The sequence below is a fragment of the Neodiprion pinetum genome, chromosome 2 (assembly GCF_021155775.2).
Source record: "Neodiprion pinetum isolate iyNeoPine1 chromosome 2, iyNeoPine1.2, whole genome shotgun sequence".
NCBI lineage: Eukaryota > Metazoa > Arthropoda > Insecta > Hymenoptera > Diprionidae > Neodiprion > Neodiprion pinetum.
Genome location: NC_060233.1, coordinates 32,189,392 through 32,209,589, shown reverse-complemented (window position 1 = coordinate 32,209,589; position 20,198 = coordinate 32,189,392). Strand labels below are relative to the sequence as shown.

General features: G+C 37.5%; 4 protein-coding genes and 1 long non-coding RNA gene across 22 annotated transcripts in view; 1 reads left to right on the top strand and 4 right to left on the bottom strand.

The window, feature by feature from the left end:
* The window catches only part of LOC124211507 (nuclear receptor coactivator 2), a 59,190-nt gene extending 52,689 nt beyond the window's left edge, over window positions 1–6,501 (bottom strand). For 4 of the 14 annotated variants that reach the window (XM_046610620.1, XM_046610631.2, XM_046610628.2 and 1 more), the window contains exons 1-2: window positions 6,034–6,500; window positions 3,388–4,233 (exon numbers count right to left, since the gene is read on the bottom strand). In XM_046610620.1, coding sequence (XP_046466576.1) covers window positions 3,388–3,416 — 29 coding nt within the window. In that variant the 5' untranslated portion in view covers window positions 3,417–4,233; window positions 6,034–6,500. The other 10 variants (XM_046610632.2, XM_046610634.2, XM_046610633.2 and 7 more) reach the window with 8 other exon arrangements.
* Window positions 6,502–8,281: 1,780 nt separating this feature from the next.
* On the bottom strand, window positions 8,282–17,477 carry LOC124211510 (ankyrin repeat domain-containing protein 1-like). Of its 5 annotated transcripts, none has more exons than XM_069133237.1 (5): window positions 17,459–17,477; window positions 16,291–16,395; window positions 15,457–15,681; window positions 8,963–9,091; window positions 8,282–8,884 (listed from the first exon to the last, which is right to left on the bottom strand). In XM_069133237.1, the coding sequence occupies exons 2-5, from the start codon at window positions 16,370–16,372 to the stop codon at window positions 8,439–8,441; spliced, it is 882 nt and encodes a 293-aa protein (XP_068989338.1). In that variant the 5' UTR covers window positions 16,373–16,395; window positions 17,459–17,477; the 3' UTR covers window positions 8,282–8,438. The 5 variants fall into 5 exon arrangements, with proteins under 5 accessions (XP_068989338.1, XP_046466599.1, XP_046466598.1 ...); XM_046610643.2 differs by lacking the exon at window positions 17,459–17,477 and adding an exon at window positions 17,045–17,154; XM_046610642.1 differs by lacking the exon at window positions 17,459–17,477 and adding an exon at window positions 16,813–17,012.
* Window positions 9,203–12,300, bottom strand: LOC138190405 (uncharacterized). The gene is made up of 2 exons (XR_011176298.1): window positions 10,867–12,300; window positions 9,203–10,251 (listed from the first exon to the last, which is right to left on the bottom strand). It is a non-coding gene; the product is annotated as an uncharacterized lncRNA (long non-coding RNA).
* LOC124211511 (uncharacterized) lies at window positions 12,823–14,436 on the bottom strand. Its single transcript, XM_046610646.2, has 2 exons — window positions 13,874–14,436; window positions 12,823–13,787 (listed from the first exon to the last, which is right to left on the bottom strand). The coding sequence occupies exons 1-2, from the start codon at window positions 14,373–14,375 to the stop codon at window positions 13,444–13,446; spliced, it is 846 nt and encodes a 281-aa protein (XP_046466602.1). The 5' UTR covers window positions 14,376–14,436; the 3' UTR covers window positions 12,823–13,443.
* On the top strand, window positions 17,417–20,168 carry LOC124211508 (P2R1A-PPP2R2A-interacting phosphatase regulator 1). Its single transcript, XM_046610636.2, has 5 exons — window positions 17,417–18,475; window positions 18,543–18,606; window positions 18,815–19,218; window positions 19,324–19,470; window positions 19,640–20,168. The coding sequence occupies exons 1-5, from the start codon at window positions 18,339–18,341 to the stop codon at window positions 19,866–19,868; spliced, it is 981 nt and encodes a 326-aa protein (XP_046466592.1). The 5' UTR covers window positions 17,417–18,338; the 3' UTR covers window positions 19,869–20,168.
* The last annotated feature ends 30 nt before the right edge of the window (window positions 20,169–20,198 follow it).

The following is a 20,198-nucleotide window of genomic DNA, read 5'->3' as shown; positions in this document are numbered from 1 at the left end:
TTAATGAACGTACACACGTAAGTAGACATATTTTTCATCCTCCCGCAACGTCTTTTCGAAACGAATAATAACACACGCATCGTATGTCGCATGCACGTGTTGATATTATTATTAATAATACACCCTCAGCAATGAACGAACGAACCGTACGAACCAAGTTACAAGTTGGCTGCTCGGTATAGTTACGCAACACAATGCAGAGATTATGATATATATGTATACTCGGCACAGCGAGTAAGCAAGCAACCAGCAGCGGGGCGAGTGTGGTCCACTTTCTCCACGTTAGCATTGAAACATATTATATACTGTATGTCACGCGGCCACCAAACGCAACTTGCAAAGATAGTTTGAATTGGTTGGATCTACCTTCTATCCGACATCTACTACCCCCCCTAAATCCGTAACATGTCTCTCCATCTGTATAGTTTTTTGCATTATGATTAAAAACACATTCGGCAACTACTCCCCCTGCTGTTTGCATACGACCGAAAAATTGACAAAGAATTGAGTGACTTTTACACACATACACACACACGCGCGCGCGCGCGTGCACACACACACACATACATTTCAAAGGTATTCATATAGGCAGATGGTAGGTGCGTCAGCAGAGTTACCAAGAAATCTTAATTACATAGACGAAATGAGAAAAGAAAAAGAGAAGACATACCTGGCAATTCGCCACGTACAAGAAGGTGTAATTAAAGCGAAAATACATTTATTAAAAGACGTCGGCGAGGGGGGAGGGAGGGGGAGGGGAACTAAATACAAACGAGTAAATGCATAAGAAATAAATAATTAATACGGCATCAACGCTTGTTAGAGAACGAAATTACACTCGCCACAGTTTTTAATAATTCTGTTTCTCCAAAGGTCCTATATACTCTCAGGCTATAAATATAGCTACATGGTATACGTATAACGTACATCAGTGCTGCTGCTGCTGGTGCTGCTTCTATCACGCGATAAATTATACGTTTCAAACGTGTAGTTCCAATAATGGTTTGATTTCTATATAAAGAGCAAGATATACATTTTCCCAGGTCTCAATGTGTCACCCCTCCCCCATCCCGGAATCCCTTCTCCCTCTCTCTCACTCTCTCTCTCTCTCACTCTCACTCTCTCTCTCTCTTTCTCTATCTTACTAGTAACAAGTTATTTAAGCTGATTATATGTGCATGCTCTATATATTAAGATTACTGTTATTACTATTTATCCTCTTCATTGCTCTTGGAGGACTGCCTTAGTACGAAGGGCAAAACAAAAAGTCCCATATTCAAACTATATACAAACTATACACATATTACCGTTGAGTACTTTGATTAAGATTCTAATTAATTACATTGAAACTGATGCGCGTTAAAGTTATGCAGAAATAATGGAAGACTGTCTAGCATTGATATTTCAGTGATTAAAAAAAGTGTTCGTGGGAAAAAAAAAAATGATAAAATGAAAACAATGAAGTGAAACGAAAATCGCATTATAATTGAAGAGAAATACAGATTAAATTTCAATCCAGTCGTGAAAGCATTTGAATTGACTCTTGACACACATTTCAAACAATTAGTACGAAATTCAATGTTTTCATAATCGAATTTTCTTCTCGATATGACGCCACTGGTGGGACTAACAATAAACCGAATAGACAAGCTGTATATAGGTATAGACACAGGTATAGTGCATAAGATTTGGCAATGTGGCGCGCTGATATAGGTATAATCAGTGAAACTTGGCAGCGTTGTTGTGACAAACGTAAGGCGGCTTTGCTTGTGACTTTCATAAATTTGTTAATACAATTATTGTCACTGGGTTGGCCCGTCAGTCACGTATTTCTATGAAAAATCTGCCGCAATATACGGTAGCAACGAAAAGGTAGCAGCAGCCCGGTTGTTCAAGGATTGATTGACATGCCCCGGCATTAAATGTGTCTCAATAACGAACGAGCGATCAGAAGCTTGTTATTTTTGTACATTTAAATTAAAAACGAGTGTATAATAAGGTGCGACATTTTAACACACATTCAACACACAAGGTCTTCTCCGTATCGCCGTCTCTCACTCTTAATACTGACGCGAGAGTTGCCCTTTCTCCATTATTTTATATTTCACGCAGTAAAATCACGATGAGGAAACTTTCGCAATAACTAACCGTCTCTCAACTATCGTAACAAAACCCAGAAGGACAAAGAAAATGCTTATACGCAATCTTGTTCCAAGACCGATGATTAGAGAATAAATAAACGACGCTGCTGAGAAAAATGTATTATATATCTTGATGATAAATTCAGATTTCGAAAACCTCAAAAGTAAAAAATGCATCTCTTGTCGCGGGAGGAAAAAATGTTCCTAAATAAAATGGAAAGAAGCTTATCAAATTCACTCATCGCGATAACGATCTCGACGGTACAAAGATTGGGGGGGTATTAAAAGAGATCAAGAAATGGTTAAGGTCGCGTCGTCGTTGTCAGCCGCATGCTAGGAACTGAACCGAGGTTGACTTGGCACTTGCAACGATCGCACGAGCAAGCGAGCAAGAACCTGCGTATGTACCTGCGCGTACATCTACAATACATAATAATACATAGGGTACGCATATTTATAAAGTCGTCGTCGTCGGAATGACGGTAGCAGGAGGTGGCACATTTCTCAGCATATTCAACGATATCGTTACAGACTGATAAGACGACTGGCCGGCTAGATAATATACGAGTACACTTATTTGTGAACCGCTTGCGGTGGCAAGTGGTACTCGGAGTAAAGGAAAAAATGAACATGTGTACATTTAATGCAAATGAACAAAGCGCTGTATAATTTATACGCGTTGTTTAAATCAACTGTAACGAATCGTCGAATACCTCAAAGGATGCAATAGAGAAACCGATGGTTGGTAGATGTTTGTAGAATTACAGTGTAATAAATCAGCAGTCGTCGAGAGGAGGCTATTAAGACAAACTCTGGCTACACAGGCTACTTGCTGTCGATACCCTTTCGTTGTATCGTGTATTTCTATACTATATACTTTCTATACTATACTTTCTATATATATAAAAATAAAAAAACAAGCAGCAAAATATATTAATACGTGCGAAGTTAAACTCTCTATGACGTCATACGTGTATACATATTTTATATACTCGCAGCCGCGATCGTTCTAGAAAACACAGATTATATAGATGATCTGAAACGACGACGACGTTGGAGACCGTTACTCAATACGAAATATGTAACACATATACAGATATATCTGATGTATTACAATTACTTTGCACAATTGGAATTTCTATAAATTTTTCAAGGGTACGGCACCGGTTGAGACAGAAACAGAGAAATATATTGAATAACTACGAATAAAAAATAAAAAAAATAAAATAAAAAAACAATAACTCACCCTGCATTTTCAGCAGCAGCAATTGACATGTGCCTCCTCTCATCGAGGTTGGGCGAGAGATGATAGAGCGAAGAGAAATCCGTGATCACTGATGTACTTTGTAAACTAAACTGATCAACACACTGTCGTCGTTATAATCTTTTTTCTTATTTTTTTTCTTCTCGTTGTAGTAGTTTTTAAATATTACACTTTACTATTTTACGCTTCGTTAGCGCATCAATTAATTTACCTTTCTCGCAATAGTATTTTTTTATTTTCTAACAATCATGTACAAATATATATATATATACATACATGCATACACATATATGTGTATATATATATATATATACATATCAACACCACTATCACTAGTCAGCCTCGGCACGAACCATTTTATAAATCCCCTTCTACAGTAATATACACAAGACACAGGTATAAATTTCACACTTTTTTTCTCCGTGTTATATGCATCGACACAACTTGGGGTTTCTTCTCCACGAATTATTTATTTTTTTTTTTCCTTCACCAACCACGTTTCAATTTATAAATAAATTTTTCCAAGTTAAATCGACAATAAAATTAATTCATCTTCCTTATCGTAGAAAACCAGATAGTAGAGACGGACGTATGCATTGTTATACATATATTTTGGTTATACATGTAATCACTGGTTTACTTCGTCCGTCGCGGCACAAGAGCAACGGTAGTATAACACACACACGGGACACGCACACACTGATTGCTAGACAAATAGCGTCGTCGATCTTTTTAAATAATACGTGTATAAATCCGTGGAGGTCAGAGAAAACACGTCACATCCGACCTAGATTCAATATTCACGTCGTCGTCGTCGTCGACCCAAATCTGCACAGAGAAACCCAATATGTTCGTCGAATAAAAGATAAACACTAATAACAAATGAGTGGGAGGGGGGGCTGGAATAATGAAAAATATAAAAAATAAACGAGAATCGGATGAATTTCGGGGAAAGAATTTGCGTTTTGAAATTGACAGTAATAACCACACGATGACACGTCGTAATATAAATAAGCATACGTCAGAATCGGAGGAGCGAATGAAAATTGTTCAAATATATTTCTTTCGGCCGAATTGACGGTGTAGAAACTGAAGAGTTGAGGTTTCGTAACCCTAACCTCAAAAGCCACAAATCACGCTGTTTGGTAAGAACGGGGAGCGTTGATCGAAACGGACTTAAAACAGTTGAAATGACGTGACGACGACCTGAGACGAGAGAGAGGGATCAAGATAACTTTTGCAAAAAACGGAAATCACGGAATTTTAGAAACATTTGGTCGATTTGTTAACTGACAGCGCGCGGAGTTATCACGATCAAATGTCGAATGTGGTATCCGGTAATTTAACGATCGGATTTCGGCACGATAACACTCATTTCTTTTATCTATGATCAAGATGATTCGTGCAAGGATCGACAAAGCTACGACGACACTTTGGTCGATTCGATATCGGTTAGATGTTCAGAGATTGAAAAAAGAGACGGGGTTTAGAACAACGAGAAGAAGAACAGATGATTTACGCCGCATTGTCATTCCGACAACACAGAATAATGGCTGTTACGTGCGTTTTTTGGCTCAGAATCAGTTTCGTTAAACCTCTTATCGCGTAATACATTTTTGTTTCCATTCGGGCTTGCAATTAGTCGAGTGAGTGTGTATGTAATGTACGCAGGTAAGTACCGAGTCGGTTGGTCAGTCACCAGGGTTAGCAGAAGGTTTAGTTAAATGCGAAGTTTTGTTGATCCCGACACCGGATCAAGGGGAGCCGTTGCACGTGCGAAAATTCGAGAATGTTAACTTGAAACTGCGAATACGCGATGCAGGATATATGTAGCATGTACGAACAGCCCGCGTCGCTCGAACTGCTTCCGAGAGTATGAACTAGAAACTAGAATCTCTCGAGAGGCTAGAAAGAGCGGAAAGGATAACGCAGACAGACACGACGAAGAATCACGAACTGACTCGTTTCGCGAGACTGACAACCGCGCTATAAAAATTGTCCCTTCTTTTTTACGTCTGCTTCACGGACACCGCAGTAATCCGAGACAGTCTGGAATTGCATGGAAATGAAATTGAAATAACCGCGTTTACGCGGTGACATCAATTTTCATTGCTAAACACCTCGGTACCTATTATTCCCAACAACATCAACCTCGCCGTCGTTGTCGACGTCGTCGCGGTTTTCAATCCCTCCGAATCTTCTAATCTTCCTTCAAAAACTCACGCGAGTATTCAATTAATACCGCTTGCAAAAAATCACTCCCACTCACTCGCTATATAGTATAGTACCGCGTTGCGTTAGAGGTGTATACGTTTTGCGCATCTGCGAATAATATACGCAGAGAGAAAGAAAATACAAGGTAAGAAGACCGATCAGAGTCGCGTAAATACTGGAGCACCAACAACGTGGAGAAATAACAAATGTTGCGCGTATATTACCACGATCCACGGTCCACGGGTGCAATAATACGTGTAGAGAGGCGCGCGGCGCGCGCGCGCTGTTCCCGTCCTTAGTTGCGTCTACCTATGTGTGTGTGCACTTGATTAGGTACGTGACGTCACGATGGGGGTTACATTGCTTAGCGATTGTCACCACGCATAGGTACATAGAGGCGACGTTGATACGTACAAAATCACCGAGTAGCGAATTGTTGCGACGTCGTTTACCGTCGCACACTTCACACCTGACACAGACAGTCGCACGCACAGGTTAAAAATCTATCCCAGTTTCGTAGAAACAAGCAGGCAAGTTGCAACTGGCCGAGGGCGACTCGACTCTACTCTCTTCCCACTTATTTAGCAGACGCGTTTGCACTTGCACGACACACCGCGGCGCAACACACCGCACACACAAAGTCTGGGTTCTCCTGGGTTGTTTACGTCGCCGCGATAACCAGACGAATCGCCGTCGTCGCTGGATATTCGCGGTGTTCGAAAAATGGCATAGTTACGAAATTTCCTTATTTTTTTTTTCCCCACGTCAGACGGTGGGGAGTCGAAACAATGTCGTAAATACTATAGAAAAACCCGGCACTAGCCGATACGCAAACCCACTTGGGTTTACGCGAAACAACTGACTCAACGCAATCAACTGCAAGCACGGCAGGCCAACGGCAGAATCCGCTAGGCGGCAGCACGTTTATCTTACGTGGGGCTCCGGCGGCCGCGTTCACGTTATGCCGAAGAACACCAAGAACTTTACGATCGACGAGGGCCACTACCAATATCAAGACCGCCAAGTGCACGAAGTCGGCAATGATCCATGCCGCAGAAAACTAGACCAGACGACCTACATATTCGCCATTCTATTTCTCTTCGAATTCCTATTTTTATTCACATTTCTCCACTTCTTTTTATCATCCCTCCGTTCAGGTATACACGCGTACAGAGCCAACATGTGTCGATTTCGAGATTCTTCTGTTTTCCTCTTTTTTTCTTTATTTTGCAACTTTTTTTTTTTCAGTCAAGTTCAAACAGAATCTCCTCGTTCCCAATCATGCCATGATTCTCTAAACAATACTTCCACCGGTGGAATAACATCGTGTTTGTTTAATTTCTAAATTACAATGAGCCTGTTGATCAGATTTCCATGATAGTCTTCTGGGGAAAAAAAAACTGCTGGTTCGTTTCAAGCGCGGCGGTACACGATTTTCTCTGTTGTTTTTTCATTATCATTGGATTTACATTATTTTTCTGTTTTTTCTGAAATAGATAATTATTTTGTCACCTCTTAACACACGTCGTCATCAATAAATCGTATTTATAATACCGCGCTTAAGGTTTTAAACGAATAAACAAAGTTCATCCGACTTTTTCTTTATACACGGAAGACTCTGCCTTCTCTTTCCTATTTCCCCCTCTTTTTCTCTCTCTCTCTAAGTTAATAAATATAACTGTGAATTTAGCGCGCGTACGACAAAGCGCGCTAAACGACCTGCATGCTACAGGCGAACTTTTACTTATGGGCTCTAGCAAATTTTATAGTAGGTAACATCTGAGGGACAGTCGCGTTAAAAAATTCCGAGCCTCGATGTCCGCTTAAGATTGCGAATCCACATAAGCGATATTCTAAATTTTATTAATCGATAATTCGAGGAATTTTTAGTTTCAGAGGAATAATAACAGATTCTACGTTTGATGAAATGACAACGCGCAACATTGAAATTAATGTTACACCAAATAGATACAAAATGTTAGGTACAACGATTTTAACTGCCAATTTCTTAATTTGTGACAAACATCTGATTTTATCGCCTGATGAAACGAAACGAAAAAATATATTTGTCAAGTTATAATTTCAATTGCCAGAAAAAAAATAGAAAAACTCGTAGTGACTGTCAGTTATGGAAATAACAGTTGTTTCAAAACGTGATACTTGTACAATGTACATACAATAGTACAATTTATGCATTAATACACAGATGGTGTGTTTTTCTATCGAATCGAATATATACTTATTGAATTTCTTTTTGAAATCCTCTGTCAAACGAAAACTGAATTATATGTACGGTCATGGTAAATGATACTAACTAGATTTTATTCCAGCTACGTCTTTGACTTGCGTCAAAATCATTATTGCTGTTATTGCCCGTGCAGTTATTATAACCTAGTATTAATTGCTTATTGTCAAACCCCCTGCAGAATTAATAAGTTGCCGAAAATAAGTGTCACTCTTTTTCTCTCTTACACACATTACTTAATGCTCAATATATTATAATTATATGACTGTACATAATGATGATGTAATAAATTCTATAAGTGTGTAACATAAAGAATGCACTATAAGATAACGGCATAGAGAATAATAATAAATTAAATAATATTTTACTGTCTATAAAGGATCTCTTAAATTTTACATAAACTATGTTCATATGAAGTAATCTCTCAAGACATCATATTAAAATTCAAACTACATAAACATTCTTCAGGAAAAACATACAGTCTCATTCTTATCCTTAAAATATCGCGAACATCTACCTGGAAATATAATTGAATTAAATATATTAGAAATTCCACTATCTTGCCAGATGCATACTATTGATGTTCTTCGATCAAACTGACGATCTTCTCATTTCCCTTTTCTGTAGCTAGCTGTAAAGGTGTACGGCCCAATTTATCAGTGATTTTGAGATCTGTTAGAGGAACTAAAATTCGACACACGCTAATCGAATCTGCTATAATTGCTCTATGTAGAGCAGTGTAACCATCAGCATCTTTCATATTTGTCTTTGCTCCGCATTCCAGAAGGTATTCAATGATCCTAATGTGCCCTTGGGTTGCTGCTCTGTGAAGGGCAGTGGCGTTCCCTGCTCGGGTTTTAGCATTAACGTACGCTCCGTTATCCAATAGTAATTTACACACCCAATAATGACCATTTCGAGCAGCGTAATGCAGGGCTGTGTAACCGGCCGAATCCACTCTGTCGACAAGGGCTCCTTTCGTTAGCAGATATTTGACACGATTTATATAATCTTGTTGAGCTGGAAAGAATGTTACGGTAAAGAAAAATCGATGTCATCAAAGCTATTAAAATAAAATAATACTGAATGAATATTTACCTGCAAACCAGATCCCACGCTCAAACTCCATTTGAGCGAATGTCTGTCGAATTGATGATACCTCCTCAGATGAGCAAGAATGTTCTTTGCTGTGATGTGCCATATTGGTTTCCCTGAAACTTGTACATTCTTTTAATGTTCCGACAGAAGCTAATTCACTATTCAATTATTTTGTTAATATATTTTATTCCACTGATATGATAATAAACAGGAGTATGATGCCGAAATAAGAATACAATGTTGTCATATATTATTATATTCAATCATGTAATATAGGAAATACAATCATTATGGAATGTGGGACTCGAATAATAATGTATAATAGATTAGTTTGTGACTTCTCAAACAGTAAAACAACAGTGCAAGGTACAGTTTTCTTTAGGTACAAGTTTGTTTGAAAATAAACACTATAGTGTCCCTCAATTACCAAACTTAAATTCCATTAAATAACTTACAAAGTTATTCCCTTCACCTTGTATAATATATTAAAAAGTCGCTAAAAAAAAAAAATGTTCAGAAATAAAATAATACATCGTTCAAATCCTTATACGATCATACAATTAGTTGTTAACAAAAAAAAAAATGGTGCTTAGCTAAAAATAAAAGGATATTTTAACCCTCACATCTTGATCGGGATACTAAACACGTTCCAAACCCCATAACTGTGCAAGTATTTGCTATAGTGTTAAGTTAAATTGTTAAATAAATAATTTCTAATAAAAAAAAACGTTCATTCAACCAGTGAAAACGTCTGTCAATAATTTGAACCTATTCAAGTACTTTAAATGGTTTTATAAACACACTATAAAACCTTGATTCAAATATTTAATGCTCCCAATCAAATAAACTGTCAAGATATTCAACATCGGTTTAAAAATATTTAATTGAAATTAAGTAAGATGTTTTAAAAAATTGTTAAAATCAACTCTATCAGCATGATCAGATTCATAATATATTATGAATATCAATCACTTGAAACGCATAAACATTCACTACAGAAATTACATGACAGGTGTGTTACCGATGTGGAATAATAGCTGGTGGCAGAATCTAATAGCTAACCAATCCATCGTAAGACTACTTAAGTGAGAGAAATTTTTTTTTTTACATTAACATAACTGATTCAGTTTTTGTGTTTGACGGTCAGAAATTTAACCAGTTTGAAATGTGAAAGAGTTCAGTATAGGTTTATAATTCAATTTTGTTACAGGTTGTGGTACTACCGTTTAGTTTAGATTTCATATCATTAACCCTTCGCCGACCATATGGTTTCTTCTCACTGACATTGCCTGTCAACATGAATAATTTCGTCTTCAGCTCTTTTTCCCCCACTTAGGGCTTTTCAAAAATTTCGGAAAAACGCAGGTATTCAGTTTCAGGTGCCTACTTAATAATCCAATGTTAATTACGAAATTTTCAATCAGTAGAAATTGTTGAATATTCAAAAATTTCAGAGTGCTCATTTTATTAATAATCGATATCTCAGCAACAAATTGTTATGAAGAAAAGATATTGTAGGGTTTCAAACTTGTTATAATTTTTCATGAAAACCTACTCCCATTGGACTCCACTCAAAAAAAACCCTATTTATTTCGGCATCTCAATATGGGCTATTTTGTAAGGTGCATGTTTCTATAAAATTGAGCTACTTCCTTCTTTTGCCCACACTTAGGAACTTCCTAACAATCCAAAAAAAATTCAAGTAATCTATCTCAGATCTCTACTTGATATTCCAATAGTTTTCGTTAGAAAGTTTAACTTATTTAGTAATTATGAATTGGTAAACGCAGTATACCAGAATTTATGATAATTTTTCACTGTAAATGATTGTTTTCGGGGTTAAATGTTCCGATTGTATGTTAGAAATGTCAAGACTACTGAGAAAATACAAACTCCAGACCAACCTGAATGTACCGGAAAAATAAGCACCCTAAAACATCACTTTTTGATATGATAGCTCGCTAAAAACTTCTTGTTGCAGGTTAGGTTTATGTACTATGTTTTGAAGTGTTAAAATGAAAAGAAAAATACAAATTTTGGACCTACTTCAATTACGCCAAAAAGCAATACAGTCAGCCAACATGGACGATTTTGGCCTGGCTCTCCTCTAGCGTCCCGTACTTGACAACGGCCGGGTGAAAAATGGCGGGCTTTTGGTAAGATTTTTTTTGAGGGGGCGGGGGTACGGGGCTGTGGTATCGTCCATGTTGGCCGACGGAGGGTTAACATACGGTTAATACCGCTACGCTTTGGTTAAACCAATCAGAAAACCCATCCAAGGTGACGTCAATGAGGCTTGGTAGTTTGTCCTTTAGTGTTTATGTTATTACTTTTCCAACTGTTGACCGCACGAACTGGTATTTTCAGCAAGCATAGTATACGAAAATAAATGAGTAATCTCAAGTAACCTATTTAAGTGATTTCTGTGACGTCATCTCGGATATGCGCAGACTGAGTGAAAATCAGTCTTCAGTACTGACACACCTTTCTGTAATCCATGAGAATTAATGAAAAAAAAATTGATCGTTGTGTCCATATGCAGATTTACGAGATACAATTTCTTCATAAGAAATATTATTCACTTGCTACAAATATATATATATATATACAGTATAGGTATATATATTTGTATACTCATATGTAAATAAGTTGTCGGTATAAACTTAAAATAGATTAACAAACTTATATAAACACACATATATATATATATATATTTATAGTTGTATATTCATATGTAAATTAAAATAGAATAATAAAATTGACAATTGCTTAGTAGTTTCATGTTGTAAAATTCAATCAATGACAATATCTTCCTTCTTGGTAATCACCATCCCAGTTTAAGCTGAATTAATCCAATACACCAATAGTATTTGTATATTCCTACGTTAAATGGTAACTACTTATTCTAATTTTTTTTGTTCTGTTGCATCTTCGATAGTGGTTGCTTTAAAAAAATACAATTCGTTTCAGAATAGTATACTACTTACAAGAGGGATACCTTTATCACTATTTCTAAAACTGCGGTTACTATAACGTCAGTTTGAAATCAAGGCAAATTGGGAGTAAAAAAAAAAAATGAAACAAAGAAGAAACAAATTGTTACAGAATCTCGTAACATTTTTAGATTATAAGTTACGCTGAGAGTTTTGGTCCACGCTGAACGCACGTGGCGTCAATTTGTTTTAACATATTTTCACAGATTTTTGGTATCATTTCACGGAGACATTCATTCAAGCGAAAAGGTTTGTGGCTTTGTTCAACATTCATTGTGCAAATGGTGCTCGATTATACATGTATATTCTGAGGTTAATACATCAAGTGTTCAAGTGCCGCTTAAATTTCTCTTTGCAGAGTCCAAAGTATTTCTGCTTCCCCTGTACTAGAGACAACCTTGTAACCAAGCTCCGCCAAAACGTTTATAACAGGAACTGGTGGTCCTTGAACGTAAAAAATAAAATAAAATAAAAAAAAACTAAGTCAATTTTGTCAGCAGTTTAGAATAGTTGGCAAATTATTTCTTAAATTGAAAACAAATGGTAAAAACATAATAATTTTATCACTACATAGTCACCTTTGATTGTAATGCCATTGACCACATTTTGGCCAGAGTTTGGAAAGCGTCTAGTGAGTGCCACGGTCTCCTCATTCGATAGACCAAATACTGCACAATCGGTCGCAAAAGGAGAACCCTTTACGGCGACGTAAGAATAACTTTCCGTGCTGATCATGCTAACCAGTTTCTCAGACATGGCTTCTCAATACTTGAAAACTTTGGTAGTAGAAAAACTTTAAATGACGTTGTCTTTTAATTCTAGAATGCAAAAGGATATTGCTATTAAAGTTCCAATTTGGTACACACACTCACCTAATATACAGAATTCAACAAACTTGTTTCCAATTCTTGAGTAAGGGATTGAAAAAAAATATGTACGATGACTAAAAAAGAATGAAATCTTTATTTATGCATTTATTGTATTACATTGTTAACTGACATGTAATAAACTTCAAATCTTTGTCTTCGAATAATTGCTTTTTGTGATCAAGCACCATTTAGATGAGATTTAGATGCCGCATCTCAAAATAATGAAATTTTGTATTCAGTAACCGTTGTATGGGTCCGTTTAAATATTACGTCGCACTTTCAGGGGGGTAGGGCTTAGCCTCACTGTGACGACCTGCGATGGGGGGGGGTTGGGACGGATTACACTCGTAGTGTCACAGGCAATTAACATTATCCGTCATATTATTAACAAATTTTCAATTATATAAAGGAGGGGGGGGGGGGGGGGGGGGTGAAATGTGCGAACGAAATAGATCATCTAACGAAGAGAAGGGAGTAAAAAACTGTTTTACGATGTGGGATGTGGGGGAGGGGGATCCAAAATGGCCAAAAATAGCGTGACGTAATATTTGAATGGCTCCTAAGCGATTCAATTATTTTACAGCTTTTTTGCTTCTTCTAAACAGTCGGGAGTCATGTATCATATAACATGAGGCAGTCTACTTCTACTCTGATCGATGATTTGTCGTTCACGTTCTTCCTTGAGTTGCATCATCCGAGTTTCATGAGCCCAGCGTAGTTCACTGTGAGCTTTATCTCTTTCGTATTCCCACTGAAATCTTTCTAGTTCCAAAGTTTTGCGCCTGAGTTCCAATTCAGCAGTGCGTCTAGCAGCTCTTTTCTCCAGTAACTGTTCTTGGTAAATTTTATTTTGCAGTGAAAAGTACCCCGGAGAATGCCTTGTGATTAATGAACATGGAGAAATCCTTTTTGAGCCGTAGGTTTTTCTTTCTTGACCGGTGGTTCCGCGTTCTTGTGATCCAGCTGGGAACAATTTGAGTTGAGAACAAAAAAAAATATGAAATTGAAGAATTCAAAGAAAGGAGAAATTTTGTTGTAATCAAGTTTACCCCCAGAAGCAGCTTCCGTCACATCGCGATTTCCATCCCATTCCCTGTTGGTTCCAGCATTGCTACTAGACTCATTACTTTGTATATCACCATCTCTATTGGCCCATTGCGTTCCAGTTTGCATCACAAGTTCAATATTTGGTGGAACATTGTTGCTTGAGACGTCAGTATAAATTTGCTGTTTGTATCCCCAGTCATCTAAATTGTCAAGCTCAGTATCTGTGACATTACTTTGTTCAAATTGAGCTGAAGCTTCCTGACTAGACCACGCATCAGTCTTTTTGATGCTCTGGATAGTACCTTTATTCTTTTTACTGTGTGCAACTTGGATAAACTGTTGCCTTACATCCTCGGGGCATTTCGGGCAACGCTCCATGTGCCGTTCCATCCGTGTTGCATTTTGAATGTAAGATTGATCACAGAACTTGCAAAATGCAATCACCTGCGCTCCGTCTACCTTTTTGTTATAATAGTTCCACACAATACTTCGTTTTTTCACCATTGTGAGCAAAAAATTGTTCTCTTTCACACTCAAACACGCTACTGGCACCTTAGTTTTATTTTCTCAGTTTAAACATGTACGTATATGAACATACATACATTCTCGTAAATAATCGATCTATTTAATGCATTGCATTCATTTTCAGAAGTTGCTAAAAAAAAAACAATGCGCATTTGCATCTCTCAGAATCTTGCAGTTAAAAATAAAATGACGTCAAACAAACAGAATGTCATTCGGTTATTCCAACCGTTTGCCACACACAGAATAAAAAAGGATTTATAATATTTGACAGCTCATACGCGTGCATTACAATCTTTAAATGTCAAAACCGCTAGAACATAACCTCAAATTTTCACCAAAGACCGTAATGCTGATAGAAATTACATTAGAGGGGGCGAAATTGTTTTGCACATCATATAAGGTGCGCAAAGTTGACAAAATCGTTTAAATTCGTAAGTAAACGGCAAAACGATTTTGCAGAATTAATAAAATTTTATTCACAGATCTTGACGCTATATGAAACACGGACATTGACTGACATTAGAAAAGGTGGCGCTGAGGGCATGGGGATGAAATAGGGATAAGTAATAAGCAGGGACGAGAGGGGAAATTTCTTACATTCGTGGAGGGGATATTAAATGCCATGAATCAAATGCAAAACAGTGTTTCGGACCGTGAAAATCCGATTTTCTTTGTCGTTCCTCTTTTACTTTCGTTTCAATTTTCGAGTAATTATATTTTTATCGACTTTTTTGGTTCCTCAACTTTGGGCATTTCGAGAGTTCGTAAGGACATAGATGTACATAAAGGAAAGATTGACAAAGGTAAATAAATCAAGCATAAAAATATTTTTAAACATTAAACTTGGTGTTCCAAAATACAACACTTGAAACATTAATTTTGTCAGATTTGTACAAAATTTATAATCAGAGTAATTGTCCGTGGAATTTACGAATCAACCCACTTACTTGTTAGAAGTTATGTTGAACGTAATAGTAATAATAGTATTCTTATTACGACAGTTTACTTATTAATAAAAATGTTCCATACAACTAAATGCAATAGAATATAACCCACATACCAGTTTTAATTGGTGGCTCAGGTTCAGGCTCAGCAAAATCCTTTCTCATAGTCCACATGTACTCATTGTAGTCCTGTTTGACACTGGTACTTGAGGATGCGACAACTTTGTAACCAAGTACTTCTAATGCAGTTAAAACGACGCAGGGATGTTGTAGGTAAACGATAGTGGAGTCGTCACAGTACCCTCCAGAAGCAAACCGAGTCAACTGTTCTATGTCAGCAGCTAAAATAAATCAATGCTAACTGGAGTCACATTACAAAAGTGCAAAATTCACTGAATTGATACCTTGGCGATAACGTATCTTTACACTGTACGTAAGATAATAATAAATATGAAGCTGATTAGGATTTTTGTTCAGCTAATATTTGCACCACTTCACTTATTGGCTCAATAAATGAGAAGTTGTTTTCAATTTATGTACATCAAACCATAGTAATTGAATATTGCTATCCAAATCTAAAGGTAGGTTGAGTATTAGTAATTTCTTGATAGGATATGAAAGTGTACGAAATTCTAGGGACTCTAAATGAATGATTTAATGATTGTGAATACAGCATCTAAGATAAATTTCCAGAAGCCACGTGATCAGATGAAAACTGAATGAAAAGTGAATTTTGCATGTATTTATAATTAAATATTCTATGATTCCATCCAACGATAAGCGATGGGATTTTAAAATTGAGGAATGATGTTACTACAAGCTAAATATTAAAGGGGTAGAAGACAAAAGCAAATCACCTTTCACTATGCTAAATGTAATTTGAAATATTTGGATATGTACTAATGATCAATTCTACCCTCTTAACAACTGTGTGATTATATATCGCGTACCTTTAAGACCTGAGACAAGGACTCTCCAGGGATACCTGTGACTATACGAAGCAAGGTTACCCCTAACCAGAATGTATGGCATCTGTGATAGAAATTTTAAACGAGCTGCAACATACACAAACTTGCTTTAGAATTGACACAGACTTAAATGACACTACAGAATAGCTGCTGTAATGATCCATGAATAATTGTTTGGTGAACAACACGTTGACATCGAGGAGTAAAAAAAATGCAGAAACTTATTATTATAAAAGCGAGCAGTCAAATGAATTTCGAAGTACAAGTGAAAAATGGACTGATATTTCAATGACAACGCAACTCTACAATGTTAATTGATAGATTAGTATAGTTCACGTTGGAATTCCAGAAATGACAAACAGAAAACGATGGGAGAAAACTGTTAAAAGCGGGCGGATAAAATCAGTGGGAATACCAAACGCCCACTGTACATCTGTACATTCATGTAAAATTCAGGAGTGGACCTTTAAATGTGAAAATCTGAGTTAACAGTGATTACTTTACCACTTAACAGCCTTTCAGTCTTGCAAAAGACTTGAGTATCAATTGTATGTCATAATTTGATATCCAATCCGATTGAGGTATTTCATTCGTTGCAATAGCCTCAAGAAATTCGAAATTATTTACTCAGAAAAATGTTCAGGTCAACGCAAAAGAGGGCTATCTGCTCTTCACACGTCACAGCTATATACAAACTAATACGACAGCATAAGTACGAAAATGGCGACATTTTTACCATTTCCGTGTGTCACATGGTAAATCAGTGACTAACTTCATAGATAGCCAGTTGAGATGCCGCCGAATGGTTGAAATTGAACCGCGCGAAGAAGGAACTATTGTTGAAGACAAGTAATATTAAGACATGATTATTATACGAAGATTTATTCGTGTGTGCGGTGAAAGTTGTACTTCAAATTATCGTCGTCCTTTAAAATTTCTATCATCTGAGTTTCGGGGGTTTCGGATGAATCCAAACCACGGATCCAAACGCGCTGACCGAAGAATTCGAAGGCCACGCACCAACTATCGAAGCATGCGCGATACTGGCGCGCGTGCAGGAGACGCGCGTATGTTAGTAGGTAGGTTAGTAAGTTCGGTGGGTTGCCGATGATTGCCGCGTCAGGCGTAGATTTGAATTTCTCAAACTAACCTCAGTACGCGGACACTCCTTGATTTCTAACCTCAGAGTAGTGAGTTTCCGCTGCATAAATAGTTGTGCGCAGAAAAGTATTTACAGAAGACCGTGATGTAATTTTGAGTGAATTTTTGGGTATTTTGGATGCATATATGATGAGTTATGACAACTTATCCTGTGCCAGTGGCCGTGTGATGCGTTAAAACCTCCGCGAGAGCGTCGCTATATCCTACAGCCATTTAGTCAACGGCCACAATGGTCGATTGTATTTTCGGCAATAGCGAGGGCATCGAAGCACCCAGCCGAATAGACCAAACACGACTCTTCTACCAATGAAGAACGGAGAGGCCTTCTCTTCGCTTGAAATCAACTGAAAGGTGGCCCCTGAAAGCAGCACCCCAAAGTCGTAGCCTGTCCATGAGAAACAGATGAGAAAAAAGGCAGTAGTTGTCCAATCACAACCTCAAATCCCGGTCCCCTATTTTCACGGAGCGCTCAGCGCTCAATCGAACAGCTCCAAAGTTGATTTTTGTGACAAAACGAGTGCCGATTCCGTCTCCACAGATTTATTACTTTTTTTTTTTACATCGTGAGTGACTGTATTAAGGAATAAGAGTGTTGCGTTATAGTGCCTGAATAAATCCATAACGGATAATATATAAAATATAAAAATTCCGGCTTATATGTGCACGACAATAATTTTAGCAAACACATGTTATAAAATTTATCACTTGTCATAGCTTGGATAATTTTCGCGTTCACTACAGCGCTAACAACTAATTGTGAATACTGAGGGAAACTTGATTGAATCTTTACGCTTATCTTGACCCTATGCGTGGTGTCGACCAAACACCAATGTTTGTATTTTCTGTCGACGCTGTCTACAAAAGCGCCCATGAATGTCCTCAGCAGTGTTACAGCCATGGATGTTGACTGTCCTGTAATCACCTTAAAGCGATCTAGCAGTGCTCCGATGATTAACGAGATCAGTGCTACAATGTCTGTCACCTCGACGTCTACCTCTGCTCCGAGGTAAGTTCAAACTTTTTAGTGCTGTCTCCCTCAATTCTACCTAACAAATTGTTGAAATCCTTTTCAGAGATGCTGTCTCACCTTTCAATTTGTATTCAAATTTACCACGGACAAGACGTTTTAGTACCAGTGTAAGTAGCAGTCTGATATTGAATATTAGAGCCTGTGTATTAATATGCTTACCAAATTGTCTTTACACTTTTCAAATATCTTTGCATACTGCAAGTTAACTAGGGAATCAGAGTTATATTTTAAAGTCAAGGCATTGAATCAGTAATGTACCAAAGCCATGGCCAAGTAGAGCCAGATAAATTTTATGTCCATTTTTTCTAAAAACAGAGTCCTGGAGGCGGTGGTATACCACGTCTTACTCCGAGAGTGAGTCAGCTGCGACAGGAAGAATGCGTGGATGTAGCTGGTCGTGAAGCTGCACACGAAAAAGAAATACACAGTGCAATGCAAATGTCTCAATCATGGGAAGACCTCAGGCTGGATGCCGAAGGCCTCTCCTTTAAAGACTCAGAGTCTCCTAGTCATCAGCTAAACAAATCAGACCGACAAAATTCCAAGCGGACTATTGATCCTCTAACTTTGAACCTCAATGCTGCTGGACCACCATTGTGCTCCTCACCGTCACCTACTAGATCAGGACTCGGACAACGACAGTGCTATTCACCTGGAATTCAAATAACTTGGAAAAATAATCTTTCTCCTAGTCCTACTAGAAAAGCTTTCGCAACAAGGTAAAGTCCAATGATTAGCAAGGTGAATATGACGAATACGATGGTAATGCATCATATGCATGATTGTTGTCCTTGAAGAAATTGAATTTGCATTATCTCTCTTAGGCGTAGCCTCAGCCCAATAGCCACCATTCGTGCAAGCTGTCTGGGCCCAGTTAAGAGAAAGTTTGAATTAGATGACAATAATGGAGACCAACATCTGCTACCTCCAGCTAAGAGAACATCAAGTCTTGTTATTTCGCACTCCAACAGGTGAAGAACATTCCATTTGTTTGGTAATTGGTCAATAACATCTTGCCATAGTTGGAGCAAAATGATGCTTAAAGTAAAAAACGATAGTAAAAGAGCTATCAGGTCAATGTATTTAGGTGACTAGCAAATATTGGCAAAAATTTCAACGTTTTATTCTCTTTTCAAATAGACTCGAAGGAATATCCAGCCCGCTACCAGGGTCACTTGGCTCTGTGGGAACACCTGAATCTTTGTCTAGTGCAGACTCGCCAAACTTCTCTTTCCGAACTGCCGACAGTCCATCTCCTGGGAGAATTTTATCAAGTGGGGACGAACCAATGTCTGATTCGTCAGGTGATCTAACTAAAGCTTCCGATGAAGTCCAATCAAATAATATCACTCAGCATAATCAGAGGTGAATATATTTAGTTTCTAACCATTTATACATAAACGCGTCAACTTTACAACTTCAATGTTTTGTAACATAGTACGATCTGTCGATCGTTAAAAATTTTGTGTAATCTTGTAGAAATGATAAATAAATACTATGCTGATTGCTACTTGCCCAAAGGTGCCACAGCTGAATGCAGATGAATTAATTCTGTAACAGTATCGATGCGAGATTTATCAGTCTCGAGCATAGATTTTAATTACATTAAATTGTCAGGTGCCATCAGCTTGCATAAAAGATTTTTTCGATTAAGAATAATAAAATCATAAGATTTTTTTCACACACTGTAACAAGAAAC